Here is a 15,660-nt window from a genome sequence, read left to right on the forward strand (position 1 = left end):
AAGTTTTCTATTTTCCAGCCTTTGTTTGAATCACTCAACCTTCCTTTATAAAAATAAAAAAAAAAATAAAAAAAAAAGGAAAAAAAATTGTGCGATGTGGCTTCTTCATGTCCGTTCAGAAAGTGGGGTTTCCTCTCACGAAAAAATGTGGCTAAGCGTACTGTTTTGACTTCTTCGGTACAAGTAAGTTTGTGCCTGTCAACTTGAGCGTTGCATGCTTTGATTACAAGTGGACCTAATAAAACGAAAATAAACTTAGTGTCATACCAGAAAAATAATGTAGTCATTATTGTGAAATTTTTTCATATAGACATATATATATATATATGTATATGTATACAATATCAAACAAATCGTGAATCGAAACAAGAATCATTTTATCAAAATTGTGAAATATGTATCAAAATAAATAGTGTATCATAAAATATAAAATATATTGATATTCAATAATTTATATTATTTATAATACTAATATATTTAATATTGAATTAAACTATCAATAAAAATAATAAATTATAGTAATATTAATTTTTTATTTATTAATTTAAATATAATTTTTTTGGGGTGATAATTTAAATATAATTATTAATTCTAAATTTAATATTTAAAATTTAAAATAATAACTATATTTATAAAATAAAATTTTAATAAATATTATTTTTTTAAAAATAAAAAATAAAAAAATTTAATTAATTATATTATTAATATATATTGTTAATTTTTGTTTTATTATTTATTTAAAATACTAAAAAATTGGCTTTGCACGTAGCCCTATACGACAACATCACATCTTAATAAATAATAAAAAATAATTGTTTTTTTTTTTACCTGGTCTTCCACCTCTTAATTTCTCAAGATTCATGTAAAAGATACATATGCTCTGCCTAATTCAGCAAATTCCGTATAAAAGTTTTATTTTTTGTAATTAAAAATCTCAAATCACCGATAAAAATTTAAAAAAATAAATAAAATAATAACAAATTTTCTTTATTTTTACTGTTCATAATAGTCTTTGTCTCTGCTTTTGCACACCTTCTTTTTTATTTTTCAATAGATCATTATCATCTTCTTCTCTTCTGCATCTTCTCCAATTATCATTATTTTCTCTTCTCTTTTTCATCTTCTCCCTAAAATTAATTGAAGAAAGGGGAACAAGCTTATGAAATTTAAAATCGATGGATCGACGATTCATTTGGGTGAAACATGCGATTCATCTGGAAATCGATTCAAACACAAATCGATTCAAACACACGACCTGTATTATTGAACATTAATCTCGATCTGAATAGGATCTCGATCTGAATAGGATGAATCATCCATTTTTAATAATATTGTATATATATATATTAAAATTTTCATTTAGATATTTGTATTTTTTAAATTACTTTAATTTTATAGTTTTTAGAAATCATTACTAATAATTTTTTTTATTTTTTTTAATATCTATTAACAATATTTTGAATATAAAATTATAGTCTTTAATAGGTAAAATTAATTAAAAAAATCACTTTTTGTTATTGAAAATGATAAAAAAAAAAATTTACAATAGAAAATTAATGCAGAATATTCCAAACCAACTATGAAAATCTTAATGTAGTTCTGTCCATTGATGGCTAAGATGTATAATACAATATATTAATAAATAAAACAAAATTTTTTGAAACAGAAAATGAAAATGTAAATGAGTTGAATAATTGATATAGTCAAAAAAATATATTTAAAATAGGGCGGAAAGTAGCATAAAGTTGAAAAGTATTTCAAAAGAAAAATCAAAAAAGTATTTCAAAAGACATTTGATGTGATACAATAAGACATTTAATGTCATATGGTACATGGGCCAAATTATGAATTATATACCAGGACAAATTAGAAATTATGCGCCAATAGTGAATCGACTAATAGTGTTTGGCAATAATGTGTGAAATGATGGCTAACAAAGGTCCAAAAATCATAAAAAGCTATTTCCTGTTCTCTGTTCTCTCTCTTATCTTATGTAAAAGGCAGAGAAAGATGAGCAGAAGCTGCTGGTATTCTTGTTTTTGGTGGCTCTTTTTCTTCTTCTTCTTCTTATCACCTCATGATTCTATTGCTCAAAACTTCACCACAGACCCTTCTGAAGGTACGTATCTCCGTGTTCTTTGCCTTTTCCATCCATAAAAATTATCCATATATTCATTCAAAAAAAATATGTTTGATATATATCTTGCTCAAAGAGCTCGTATATCCTTAAATCATTAAAGTAAAAAAAGGCAAAATTTTGATATGTATGATATGTATTATATATATTTCCATCTAGGATAAATATTAAAATTATTTATAATATATTAATTTTTTATTTTCAAAATCCTGTTTTCTGTTATAAAACTGTTCTTTTCCTAATTTTTTGGAAATATCTTGAATCGAATATGTGTTTATCATATATATATATATATATATATATATCTTGATCATTACGAGGTCACAATTAAGTGGTTTGAGTTTCTACTTTACCAAATAAGCTTTTTAGTTTTAATCAATTAACACTTGACAAGAAAATAATTCTATTATATATATGTACATATATATATATATATTGAGTTAGGTTCATATTACAATCACGCGATGGTTTTAATATTAGGTATTCATTTATTAATTTTTTTTTATTATATTCAAGTTTAGGATTTAAAATTTAAAAAAATAGTTAAATATGAATTTAGTAAAATATTAAAATTCTGTTTATAAAAAATAAATTTTGTTGGATCCTACAGTTAATAAATATTATTTTAAATATTAATTTTTAATATAATTTAAATATTAAAAATAAATTCTAATATAATCCTGAACTTGATTTGAATATAACTGTATATATATATATATATATTTGTATATATAAGTATAAAATAATTATAGTTTAGAAAGGTTTTTATTACTTAAATCTCCATCTTTTAAAACTGTTGTAATTGAGTTCCTCAATTTACATTTTGTTTTATATGGCTGAATAAAATATTCTAACATGAAGCTAACGTTTCCATGCAATCCATGTGCAACCCTACGGAACATATTTTTACTTCAAATTTAAAAAATAGTGACTAAGGTGATATTTGCTAACAAGAATGACTTTTAGTTTTTGGTTTTTTAATTTCAAATGTTCCTTATTACTACCTAGTGGTAATTAAGATTTGTTAGATATCTTAATTAATTACAAAGTTAAAGGAGGAATATATATATATATATATATACACACACGCCGAATTGCTTTTGTTTTCGTTTTTTTGTTTTAATTTCCTTCAAATTTATATTCATTTGATATGTGAAATAAACTTTAATTACTACCACTAATTAATTAACAGTAACAAGTATTTGATACGAACAAATTATGTAATTATCTAAAAAAATCTAAAATTGAAAAAACCATTTTAGTGAATGACATCACCTGATAGTATATGTTTCAGCCTCTCCAGTTATTGCCACGAAAAAAAATAAAAATAAATAAAAAGTACATGATTTCAGTGGAAAAAGTGGTGGAAAACTAAAAATGGTCATAGGAGAACCACCAATGTTATGAAATTTAGAAATTATACTAATGTGTAATAAATTGTAAATAGAAGGTTATTGTAATACATGTTTTAGAAAAGAGAGCTTAAATTGCAACTTCTCAAACCATGCTGTATAAAATTGCAATTATCTTTATATATAGTATACCAAAAACATTTATTGCAATATTCTCATATAATCTCTCATTAGATATAATCCTCACATAATATTGGTTAGGAACCTATTTTTTACTTTATATTAGAGAAGGAATCTACTAACATATACAATAATTTGCAACTTATCCTCAACTAGGTTTTTAAATTTAATATAATACTTAATTACATTTTCTTCTTACTATTCAATACATTCTCATTTTATATATATTTTTGATTCTCAAATATATACAATTCTTGTCAGCGTCACATAATTTTATCATTTCGGATAATATAATAATTGAAATTAATATCTTTTAGGAATCATAGGATGGATCCCTCATCTGTACTGTCAACTTTAGCCTAAAGTCTAATTCATAGGTGTTTTTTTTTTTTTTTAAGCCAATTAGATGAACTATGTGTACAAAATAATTTTTTTTTTTTTTGTTTAAATAGGTTTAGAAAACTTTTCTGCAAAGTCAGTTTAATAGTAAAATCCAATATATATATATATATAGATTTTTTTTTTTAATAATACTTGGAGTTTAAATTTCTACTAATATATATATATATATATAAGTTTTGAAAACATTAAAACTTGTAAGTTGAAGCTAGCGATACTTCATAACTCATAATATTTGTCATATTATGACATATGTCCCTTTATAACAGTGGCACTGTTTTTATTTTTTCAAACATGAGTTCATATTCCCCCCAATGTTAGGGCCAAAAAAAAAAAAAAAAAAAAGATTTAATTCTAACTACATAATCTATATGTGTAAATGAGTTATAAGAAAATATTTCCAGAGTAGTGTAGTTTCTTTCATGAGTATAAATAGGTTCAAATTTGTCATGTACAAAAAATAGTGGCTTTGCACATTCATATTGTACTAATGAAGGATTTTGGCAATTAATGAAACGTAACAGTCAGGGCGTTGAATTCGTTATTCCAACAATGGGATACACAGGCGGTGGAACTGTGGAATATAAGTGGAGAGCCATGCAGTGGATCTGCTATAAATGGTACGGACATTGAGGACGACCCTGCTAATAACCCTGCCATCAAATGTGACTGTTCTTATCAAAGTGGCACCATTTGTCATATCACTCAAATGTATGATCCTTTTTCTTTTTTTTCTTTTTCTTTTTTTTTTTTTTGCTATTCCACCAATGCATACATACATATATATATATATATATATAGTCTGTTTATGGTGCTGACGGTCCTCATGCGGATTACAGTATTGATGACGGTTTTTCATAGTATTGGTGACGATTTTCTAAGAAACCGTCGTTAATATTATGAAAAACTGTTACTAATACTGCGGTCTTCATGCGTACCGTCCTCACCATAGAATTTCTGTATATATATATATATATATAGTTCTGTTCACGTTATTAAACACAGATGTCAGATTATGTGTAATTTACAAAACCGATTATTTGATAACATATAAATCATGCTATATCTATTCAAAATTATATATTAAAATTTCTACGTTAAAATTTATAGTAGGTGTAATGCTAAATTAATGGCTGTCTATATACAAAAATATTCATGGACCGGGATTATATGGTGGAGCACTTGGTTTCATGGAAAATTTGCTTCTATAGATTATAAGTTCCATATTTATACTTATGTATTAAAATATTTATTAAATAATATATTATTAAAATTTCATTTATTAATATATTTATATAATTTAAATAGAAAAAAATAAGTTTTTAAAAAATAAATTAATTAAATACTGCTATATAATTTATTATATTATTTTAATATATAAATAAAATTTAATATATATATATATAGTCCGTCTATGATGCGGACAGTGTTTATACGGACCACAGTATTAGTGACGGTTTTTCATAATATTGGTGACGATTTTCTAAAAAACCGTCGTTAATATTATAAAAAACCGTCACTAATACTGCGGTACTCATACGGACCGTCCTCGCCATAGAATTTTCGTATATATATATATATACATATATATATATTTGATTGACATTTATATTTCTTCAGTAAGCTTGAAACCTAAATGTTAATTATAAAGAACAAGAAGCATATCAAAGTTAAGGTGATGATGAATTTACACAAACACCAAATTAACTGAAAGCTCTATATGAAATATCTGCATCGCTAGCTATCCACTTCACCTTGTTCATTCATCAGTCTATGAAGGGATGGATTTGGAATGAAAATTATTCAGATTTGGGTTCCTTTCAGACGGTATTTCTTTGAAGGAAAGGTGATGAGAAAAGGGTTGTGTTTAATTTTTGGGTTTAATTCCAAATAAGAAATAGCGATAAGTTGATTGATTACAATAATTTAGGCTATTTGATCGCCAATTCAACAACAATTTTCCATTTTCACTCCTTCGACACTACAGGGCATAGGAGGTTGTTCGCTGACTGCGCTCTATGTGTTTGTTCATTTTGGCAGGAGGGTTTATGCTTTGGACAAAACAGGAGTGATTTCTGAAGAGATTACAGCTTTCAAATACCTAACCTTTTTGTATGGGATTTAAATTTTTTTTTTTTTTTTTGAAAGAGTTATGATATTTATCCTCACATTTTCGTATAAATAAGTAAAATGGGTAATTACACTTTGCATCCCTAATAATCACATTAAACTCTGACATTTTTACCTTCTTATCTTATGCAACGTTTATTTATCAGACTAGTTCTAACCATGCAGCTGGAGGGACTGTTGATTGATTTTCAAATCTTTTGAAAATGTGTTTGTAGGAAGCTCGACCAGAATTACTTCACCGGTCCATTGCCTCCATTTATTGGAAACTTAACTGAATTACAGCAGCTGTAAGTAATGGAATTAAAACCAAAAATGTTTTCTTGTGCTAAAACTTTCAAGTGTCAGCATGTTACTGCTTAAGCCTAAGTGAGTTTTGCACTGTGTATAAAAGTTTTATATACAATTAAACCATTAACTCTGAGAGAAATGTCTATTATCATCTCATCCTGCTAGATTGGAACTTTATATCTTACATGTACGTAGTTTAATACCTAGTTAGTTACTCATTTTATACCTTACATTAAATCAAACCTTCCCACTTAATTCAAGAAAAGGCTAATGGCTTTTCATTATTCTTGTGATTTTAACCTTTTGGGTTCCATATCTCTGTTTTTCTGCAACGAAAATAGTAACAATAAAAATAAAAAAGAGGAAACAGTTGACTCCAAATGAAAGGAGAATAAAGTATGATATGCTATGGCTTCTTAAATATGATGTTATTAAGAGCAGATACAACACAAAGGCCACAAACATAATGGTCTGCAAACTAATGTTTCTTTTCATGTGAAGGAAGGCCCTTATAATAAATGACATTTGGAGATTTGTCTACTACAGTTTAGCAGTTTGTTTCTGCATAGTATACATTGAGCTAGGCAAACTGCAATATATGCAAATATATATTTTATATTTATTCAGTCCTGCTACGTTAGAAGCAGATGCCTACATTATGGTGGGTATGGGTGTCCAATTTCATATAATTTATGGGATATGTTACCCCAAATTACGAGTAAATGGGCATTGACCCCTACCATCATTTGGGCTTCTATGCCCATCACAAAAAAATTATATATATATATATATACACACACACACACACACCACAGACACACAGAGGCACAAGTATATATCACTTTTCTGCTTATAATGTAAGCAGACACCAGCTTATGCATATTAGTAAACTATTTTTTAATTTCCACACCCCCCGGCCCCACCCAACCCCCCCCCCCCCCCCCCCCCCCCCCCTCCTTCTTTTTCAATGCAATAGTATGAGTTTTTCAGTATGTCTTGAATACCAATGACGAAGTTCATCTGTTTGCTTTGTTCAGATCGATTGGCATTAATGCATTCTCGGGGACAATCCCCAAGGAGATTGCGAATCTTAAAGATCTCAAATTGCTGTAAGATGTGGAAACATTTCATCAATTCTAATATTTTTCAGAATGCATGCATAGGTTTACTTTTTTGTAGACTAAAAATTTAAACCTTTATGGTCACGTCATTTTTCAGAACATATATGCCTACCTAATTGCATGAAAACAAGATGTAAAGAAATAATTATGGATATCAAGTCTAATTTATTTGCATTACTTTCATTTGAACTACATATTAAAATGCTTTTCAACATTTCTTGCAGTGCGTTTGGATCAAATAATTTTTCTGGAACACTCCCTCCAGAACTTGGTAACTTGGTCAAACTTGAGGAAATGTAAGAGCTTTCAACTATTACATGAAGAATATATATGTATCTATAGAGCTGATAGATATCCATTTTTTGGTTTCACAGTTACATGGATGCTGCTGGAGTTGGTGGTGAGATTCCTTCCACATTCGCCAACCTTAGTAACATGCGAATTGTGTAAGGAAGATCCAGAAAATCATATTGTTCTACTCTAACTGGGTTCTCTTGATCTTACCTAACTACCTATCCTGGCCTTAACTTAATATAAGTCAACCTGTTGGATATCAGGTGGGCATCAGACAATCAATTCACGGGGAAGATCCCTGACTTCATTGGAAACTGGACAAAGCTAACGACTTTGTAAGTACTGATTTCTTCATTTTTCTGGTTTGTTTCAAATTATGATTTTTATTTTTTTGTAAGCAGACCAGCATAGTTAGAATGGGTATTAAGGTTCTCAAGAATTACAAATGATCTTGTAGGAGATTTCAAGGGAACTCTTTTGATGGTCCAATACCGTCCAGTTTTTCTCAGTTGACCTCATTGAATACTCTGTGAGTATAAATGTCAAATATATTGTAAATTCTCTGTGAGCGGTTTCAGTTATGTTTGTCCATTACAATGCAGGAGAATCAGTGATATTTACAATGTGAGCTCTTCTGTTGATTTCATAAAAAATTTGAAGAACTTGAATGATTTGTAAGTTAACATACTCCTCTATTCAGCTAAATGGCTATCTTCAATTTTTATTTTTGTTTTTTATATTTATATTTACAGTCAACTACATTTCCTGAAGCACTAATTACTTTTATGTTTTCTTTTTTTTATCCAACAGAGTGTTAAGAAATGCATTGATAAATGGTAGCATTCCATCTGATATTGGAGAATACCTAAGTTTAAAAACACTGTATGTACCTACAACAGAAAAAACTCAAATGGTCAAGTTTCAATATTCTTCTCTTCTTCTTCTTCTCCTCTCTTTTTTTTTTTTTTTTTTTTTTTTTTGGGGGGGGGGGGGGGGGGGGGGGGTGGTGTGGGGGGGTCGTTTTCCCTTTTGTATTAACTTCTCTTATGTACTTGTTATTGATCTTTGCAGGGATCTAAGTTTCAATAACCTAATAGGCCAAATCCCAAGTGCTTTGTTCAATATGAGTTCCCTCGAAAACTTGTAAATAAGCTGTACCTTTACTTTGAAATTTTTAATTGACATTGTACAGGAATGTAATTTTTGAAACCTGTAAGGCCTCTCCTTATTCCATCATCCCCTATACCACCTGAAACCCATGGTGTACTGGCGTGGACCATATCATATATTATCATGCTCATACCTATTTCATTCATATGTTTTATGGACTAATATACATTTTGTTTTTGTTTTTGTGTGTGTGTTTTTTTTTTTTTTTTTTTTTTTGGTTTCGTTTTAAATTTTGGGTGCTTTCTCTCGTGTTACCAATAAAATGGCTAGATATCTTGGAAATAATAGTTTGATCGGAAGTCTTCCTAGCCAAAAGAGTGATATACTTGAGAACATGTAAGTCTTTATTCTATAACGCTATGTCATTTTGAATTTATAACATTATATTGAAGATGCCAAAAGATAACCACCCGTGCTGAGTAGGGTTGCCATATCCAGCAGATGTACAATTTTCTGTTATAGTATTCTAATCCATTGTAATAAATTCAGGATATCATCATTTTTTTGTGTTCTTTCTAATGATTCCGATTTAGTACAATATAAAATACCAAGAAAAGGAGTGATAATTGTTGAGCAAGAGAAAGAAAGGAAGAATTTCTGTCTTCATTCTTTTTGATACATTGTGTAAAATCACATTAATGGTCGCAATATTAACTACCTATATAAAAATCCCAAGCAATTAAAATTTGTTTTTCTCTCATGCTTATACTCTCCCTGACTTCACTTTCCTCTGTATTATTATTATTATTATTTTTCTTTATACACATGTTTGAGATGATGCAAAAAACTGTTCCAATTTTAATACTGACTCGGTCTTTATGTAAATCTTTTTTTTTCCTTTTTATTTAACATATTCCATTATGCGGCAAATTTTACATAATGACATTTTGATAAACTCCTAAATAAGTTAAAGCAATGATATCATTTTCTTGATTCAACTTCTTTTGGATTTTCTGTGCATTATATTCAATTTATGCTTTTTAGCTTATATGCTTCTATGTACATGCAGAGATTTGTCCTACAATTACCTATCAGGAAGTTTTCCATCATGGGTGTCCTCAATATCGCAACTGTACGTCTACTCTTGTTTTGGATCTTTAGTTTTGCAGTTTGAATAATCTGGTTTAAAGCACAGAGAGCATCATCATGGTTCATTTTTCATGTGCTCTTGCACCTGTTTTTTGTGTTAACAATGTCAAACCCCAAATTTCTGTTTGCTCCTTTAGTAGGTACCAGTATAAATTGTTGTATGTGATATATCATGCAGGAACTTAGTGGCCAACAACTTCACGTTTGATAGCTCAAACATATCGTATGTTGAAGTTTCCAAAACTTTTGAATTGCATTTCTGCATTATACGAACATTTTTCTATTTGTTTAAGCATTGACCTTTACCTTTGTTTGCAGAGTTCTTCCCGGACTGAATTGCCTTCAGAGAAACTTTCCATGCAATAGAAATATCCCTCGCTGTAAATTACCTTCATTCATTTTCTAGTTGTTTATTAATTTATTACTATGTTCGTCAAGTCAAAGAAAGAGGCACTATTCCAAATAGTTATTCTTCTCTGGAAGAACTTCACCACTCTAATCCTAAGTGTGGGAATTTAGCCAAAAATGAAGTTGGGAATATGATTGTTTGACAAGATTCTGAGTAGTTGTCTAATTATGCATTTAGCCAAAAAGGAGTCCCCGGTAGCCGTTGAAAACCTTACTTTAGAATGGAATGAAAATTGTGTCATCGTTTGTGTATATATATATATATGTATGTATGTGCATTATACAGTAAGAGATTCACAGATAAGCTCATTCAGATAGAGGAAAATTCATTTACTTGCAATCTCTATGCTAGTCAACATGAATGGTTCTTGGTGCTTAACCTACACTTATACATCATTCTATTGGCTTTGAACAATAAAATATAAATGCATTGTCTAGAAACTTCATCATAGTATAATTCTGTCAAATTAAGGATGGCAACGGGTAAAAAATGTGTAGTTCAGATACTTGAGAATAAGTTTGTTGATTGTAAGTATTTATAATTAACCATGATTAATATACTATAATGGATTTCACAGATGCAAACTTCTCAATCAAATGTGGGGGACCAGAGATGAAAGGAAGCAATGGCATCACTTATGAGGCTGATAATTCAACTACAGGCCCAGCAACATTTTTTGTATCCAGCACAGAGAAATGGGGAATGAGCAATGTTGGATACTTTGCTGATAGAGAAAATCAACTATATGTTGAGAGCACCCTAACACAAGTCTCTGGCTCCGATGTGACCCCGGAGCTTTTCCAGACTGCAAGGATGTCTCCAGGATCTCTCAGATACTATGGTCTTGGTCTTCAGAATGGACCTTACACCGTGACTCTACAATTTGCAGAAACTGGTTTTGAAGATCGAAGCTCACAAACTTGGAAAAGTCTAGGAAGGCGTGTGTTTGATATCTATATCCAGGTAACCACTAAAAGAAAAAAAAGTTAAGCATTTAACCTCAATATCAAACTCCGTATAGACCCTATTTGGAAGTGCTTATACAATGATTAAAACCACTTTTAAAAGGTTGAAAATGCCCTTCCTGATTTCTCATTTATCTTTAGGGAAGTCTCAGAGAGAGGGACTTCGACATATCGAAGACAGCAGGAGGAGTAAATAGGGTTACTGAGAGGAAATTCAATGTTACAGTGGCAGAGAACCATCTTGCCATTCATCTTTTCTGGGCTGGTAAGGGGACCTGTTGCATACCTCAACAAGGTTATTATGGTCCATTAATATCAACTCTCCATGCTGCTTCAGGTAATATGTTATGAGTAGAATATTGATATCTCAAAAAGTAATATTTAAAATGTCTTTAATTTTTTGACCATTAAATTATTGTACACTTTTAAGCAGATTTTACTCCTACTGTTTCTGGACTTCCACCAACTACTGATAAGGGAGGGAAGAACAGAACAGGGTTGATTGTTGGTATTGCAGTCCCTGTTGGCGTTTTGGGCCTTATGTTGGTATCTGCACTATTCTATATGAGGAGGAAAAAAGGCGATGATCTTGAGGAAGGTAAGAGCATATAGCTTCAATGTCTACGCGGTGATTGACGCGAGAGATGTTACATTTTTCATCAGTTTTGTTGCTTTAAAGTGATAGGGAATGGAATACATTGTCTAACATCTGGATGTTTGAGCACTTTTATGTATATGCTAGAAAAATAGTTTCCATTTGAAAGATTTAGATTAGTTTTTATGTTGTCCACTACTGGAGCATGTGTTTGACATTTCTGCTTGAATCTACAGAGCTTTTTCACCTAGGCCCCCGACAAAACACTTTTAGTTATGCTGAATTAAAAGCTGCCACAGAAGACTTTAATTCTTCCAATAAGCTTGGAGAGGGTGGATACGGTCCTGTTTACAAGGTAAATTTGATCTTACATCTTTCATTATGTTCTTCAAAATAATGAACTAAGCCATTCTTGCTTTTTTGAAACACATTTTGTTACTTTTATTTTCTTTTTCTTTTTTGTGTAAATTAGTTGAAGTTATTTCATAGGGTACACTTTCTGATGGGAGGGTAGTAGCTGTAAAGCAACTTTCAGTAGCATCACATCAAGGGAAGAATCAGTTCATAAATGAAATTGACACCATATCTGCTGTACAACATCGCAATCTAGTGAAATTGTATGGATGCTGCATTGAAGGGAATAGACGCATCCTGGTTTATGAATATCTTGAAAACAAAAGCGTTGATCAGGCCATTTTCGGTATGAATTTTTACATATTATTCATTTTAATTACTCTTTGGTTCCATGAAAACATAATGCTTACTCTACTATCTGCACTTAACAGAAATCTCTAATTATATCCTAACATCTTAGATTTAATTATTTCGTATACATTTTCCATCTGAAGAGAAGAAAACAAAGAGGAAACTGTGAGAATAGTTTGACATTTGTAAATCTGCATATTCCCTATGCCCTGCCTTTTTTGCATATAGTAAAATTTACTAAGATATTTTTGAACTGTCATTAAATATTTTGAAGTAGCTACGATCTTACATTGGAGACAGTATATATATATATTTTTTAGATACACACTTAAAATTTGTATTGATCTTAGCTGAATTTTGCTATGAGAACTCGGTTATTTCAGTCAGTTAATAAGTCCTATATGTCACAAATTCGTATCCATAATACGCACCCAATTTCTAATTTGAGGAAAACCATGGCAATTGCAGAAAATAAAATGCACCTTGACTGGTTTACTCGCTTCAATATATGCCTGGGAACAGCAAGAGGACTTGCTTATCTTCATGAGGAATCAAGGCCACGGATTGTACATAGAGATGTCAAAGCTAGTAATATATTGCTTGATGCAGAACTTTGTCCTAAAATATCAGATTTTGGTCTGGCAAAGCTCTATGATGACAAGAAAACCCATATCAGCACACGAGTTGCAGGGACAATGTAAGTTTCCCTTGACCATTCACTAGAGACTTCTTTGCTTGAATTGTTTTTGTTATAATGAAATTTTTTAACACGCTGTCGATTTATAATCTTCATGTCAGTTAAAAGACGTGTGTTGCTACTAAGAAATTGATAATGTATCATAGTTTGTTTAATTGGACTTACTTTGAAACGACACATAACAATTAAACAAGTATGAATATCTTTTTAAAAGAAGGCATTTAACGAGACATGAATTCTTGATCTACAAGTTATTTTGCTTGAATTTTATTACATTAAAATTTCCACGCATTTTGAGAACTGCGAAATTCAATATACAATACTATCATGAAATTGCACACTTTATTTTCAATACTATTAGAGTATGGTAAAAAAACACTGTGCAAGGTTCTGAGGCTGTTGAATTATATGTTCCAGTCATTAAGATTCAAAATGATTCGCGTTAATTAGTACTTTATTCTCTTTATTGAATAAAATTTTTAAGAGGAAGAGGACTTGACCTCACATTCATATTTTTTTCAACATATAAGATTGGCCAGTTCCAAAGCTGTGTCATAACTTTTTGACATCATAGTTCTACTACATAACAGGATCTAAATTCACTTAGTTTTTTACTAAGCCATTATTTATATGATCCTTGTAGAGGATATTTAGCACCAGAATATGCGATGCGTGGGCACCTGACAGAGAAGGCAGATGTTTTTGGTTTTGGTGTTGTTGCTTTGGAGATTCTCAGTGGGAGACCAAACTCCGACAACAGCTTAGACGACGAAAAGATTTTTCTTCTTGAATGGGTATTAATCATTCTTCCAATCGCTATGGATTAGCATTAAAACATTAATTTCGTTAATAATCATTGCGGGTTACTTCATTACATTATTAGGCATGGACCTTACATGAAAAGAAACAGAGTTTGGGGCTGGTGGATCCTAGATTAACAGAGTTTGACGAAGATGAAGCCACCAGAATGATCGGAGTGGCTTTGTTGTGCACTCAAGCATCACCATTGATGCGACCGGCCATGTCACGTGTGGTGGGAATGCTTACTGGAGATATTGAATTGGACACTAGTGATATATCAAAGCCAAGTTATTTGACAGATTGGAATTTTAAAGATGTAACAAGGAGCTTGTCAGAGGAGGAGAATTCTAGTCCATTAATTACATCCATGGAAAGTAAGGGCAATGACAGAATTCAACATGATAATACAACTAGTTCAAACTCTGGTGTTGATATATCACCTTCTTCTGTAAATGTTACTGAAACAATGTTGAGTGACATTATCAGAGATGGAAGGTAAGTAGTGCATTGTTCTTGCCGTAGAACCATGGTTATACCCTTGTGCCTCTCTTTTGATCCTGGTGAGCTACTCTAAGTTCCAATAAGTAGTGAGATATGCATAGTAGAGTTAGATTTTATGAAACTAAGAATTTATATATATTGTACTCTCTATTGATACTTGCTATGTTTATTGTGGATTTGATAATGTATCATGTTTTTTATTTTTTTGTTTTCCTCAAGATGGTGGAGGTGTGTATATGTTTGGACTATTGTAATAGATATTGGGTTAAGACATTTAGTTACTCCAATATCTAATCTAAACTAAAAATTTTGATATTAAATTATAAATTTAGATGACATGCTAACATATTTCAAGTTTTGTTAGGAACAAATATACATATAAAATATATATATAGGGATATTCTATAGTATGGATCGTCCGCAGGCGGATCCATACCAAAGCTTCAAAAAATGTCGATCAATGTTTTTTTTTCAAAAAAATGTTGGTTTTTGGTGCGGTCCGTATACGGATTGTCTGCACTGTAGAATCTTTCTCTCTCTCTCTCTCTCTAAATATATATATATATATATAATTTTGCTATAAATAGGATTTGATCCTCTTTATGATGCACATATCTAACATCTAGTTGGCGAAGGTATACATCACACAATATGTTATATGACATTGGAGTACATGTGTATTATAAAGAAGACAAGTCCTCAACATAGTAACACTGTATTTATAATATGAATGAGAAAAATAGAGGAATTTGGTCATTTTTACTGTTTCAAAAAGGATATGTCTTGTGAAAATGACAGTTCCGAATAAAAAGACTGATAGTAATGGG

The 15,660-nt window shown here is 30.3% G+C and overlaps 1 protein-coding gene across 2 annotated transcripts; it reads left to right on the forward strand.

The window, feature by feature from the left end:
* The first annotated feature begins 1,922 nt into the window (after positions 1-1,922).
* LOC107418929 (probable LRR receptor-like serine/threonine-protein kinase At1g56130) lies at positions 1,923-15,169 on the forward strand. Of its 2 annotated transcripts, XM_016027634.4 has the most exons (24): positions 1,923-2,119; positions 4,593-4,779; positions 6,109-6,180; positions 6,414-6,485; positions 7,524-7,595; positions 7,832-7,903; positions 7,982-8,053; positions 8,165-8,236; positions 8,359-8,430; positions 8,504-8,575; positions 8,712-8,783; positions 8,973-9,044; positions 9,342-9,407; positions 10,081-10,143; positions 10,339-10,383; positions 10,479-10,540; positions 11,147-11,532; positions 11,676-11,871; positions 11,968-12,132; positions 12,366-12,484; positions 12,619-12,829; positions 13,303-13,531; positions 14,175-14,325; positions 14,415-15,169. In XM_016027634.4, the coding sequence occupies exons 1-24, from the start codon at positions 1,924-1,926 to the stop codon at positions 14,829-14,831; spliced, it is 3,213 nt and encodes a 1,070-aa protein (XP_015883120.3). In that variant the 5' UTR covers position 1,923; the 3' UTR covers positions 14,832-15,169. The 2 variants fall into 2 exon arrangements, with proteins under 2 accessions (XP_015883120.3, XP_060671193.1); XM_060815210.1 differs by lacking the exon at positions 9,342-9,407.
* Positions 15,170-15,660: the final 491 nt, after the last annotated feature.

The sequence above is a fragment of the Ziziphus jujuba genome, chromosome 1, assembly GCF_031755915.1.
Source record: "Ziziphus jujuba cultivar Dongzao chromosome 1, ASM3175591v1".
NCBI lineage: Eukaryota > Viridiplantae > Streptophyta > Magnoliopsida > Rosales > Rhamnaceae > Ziziphus > Ziziphus jujuba.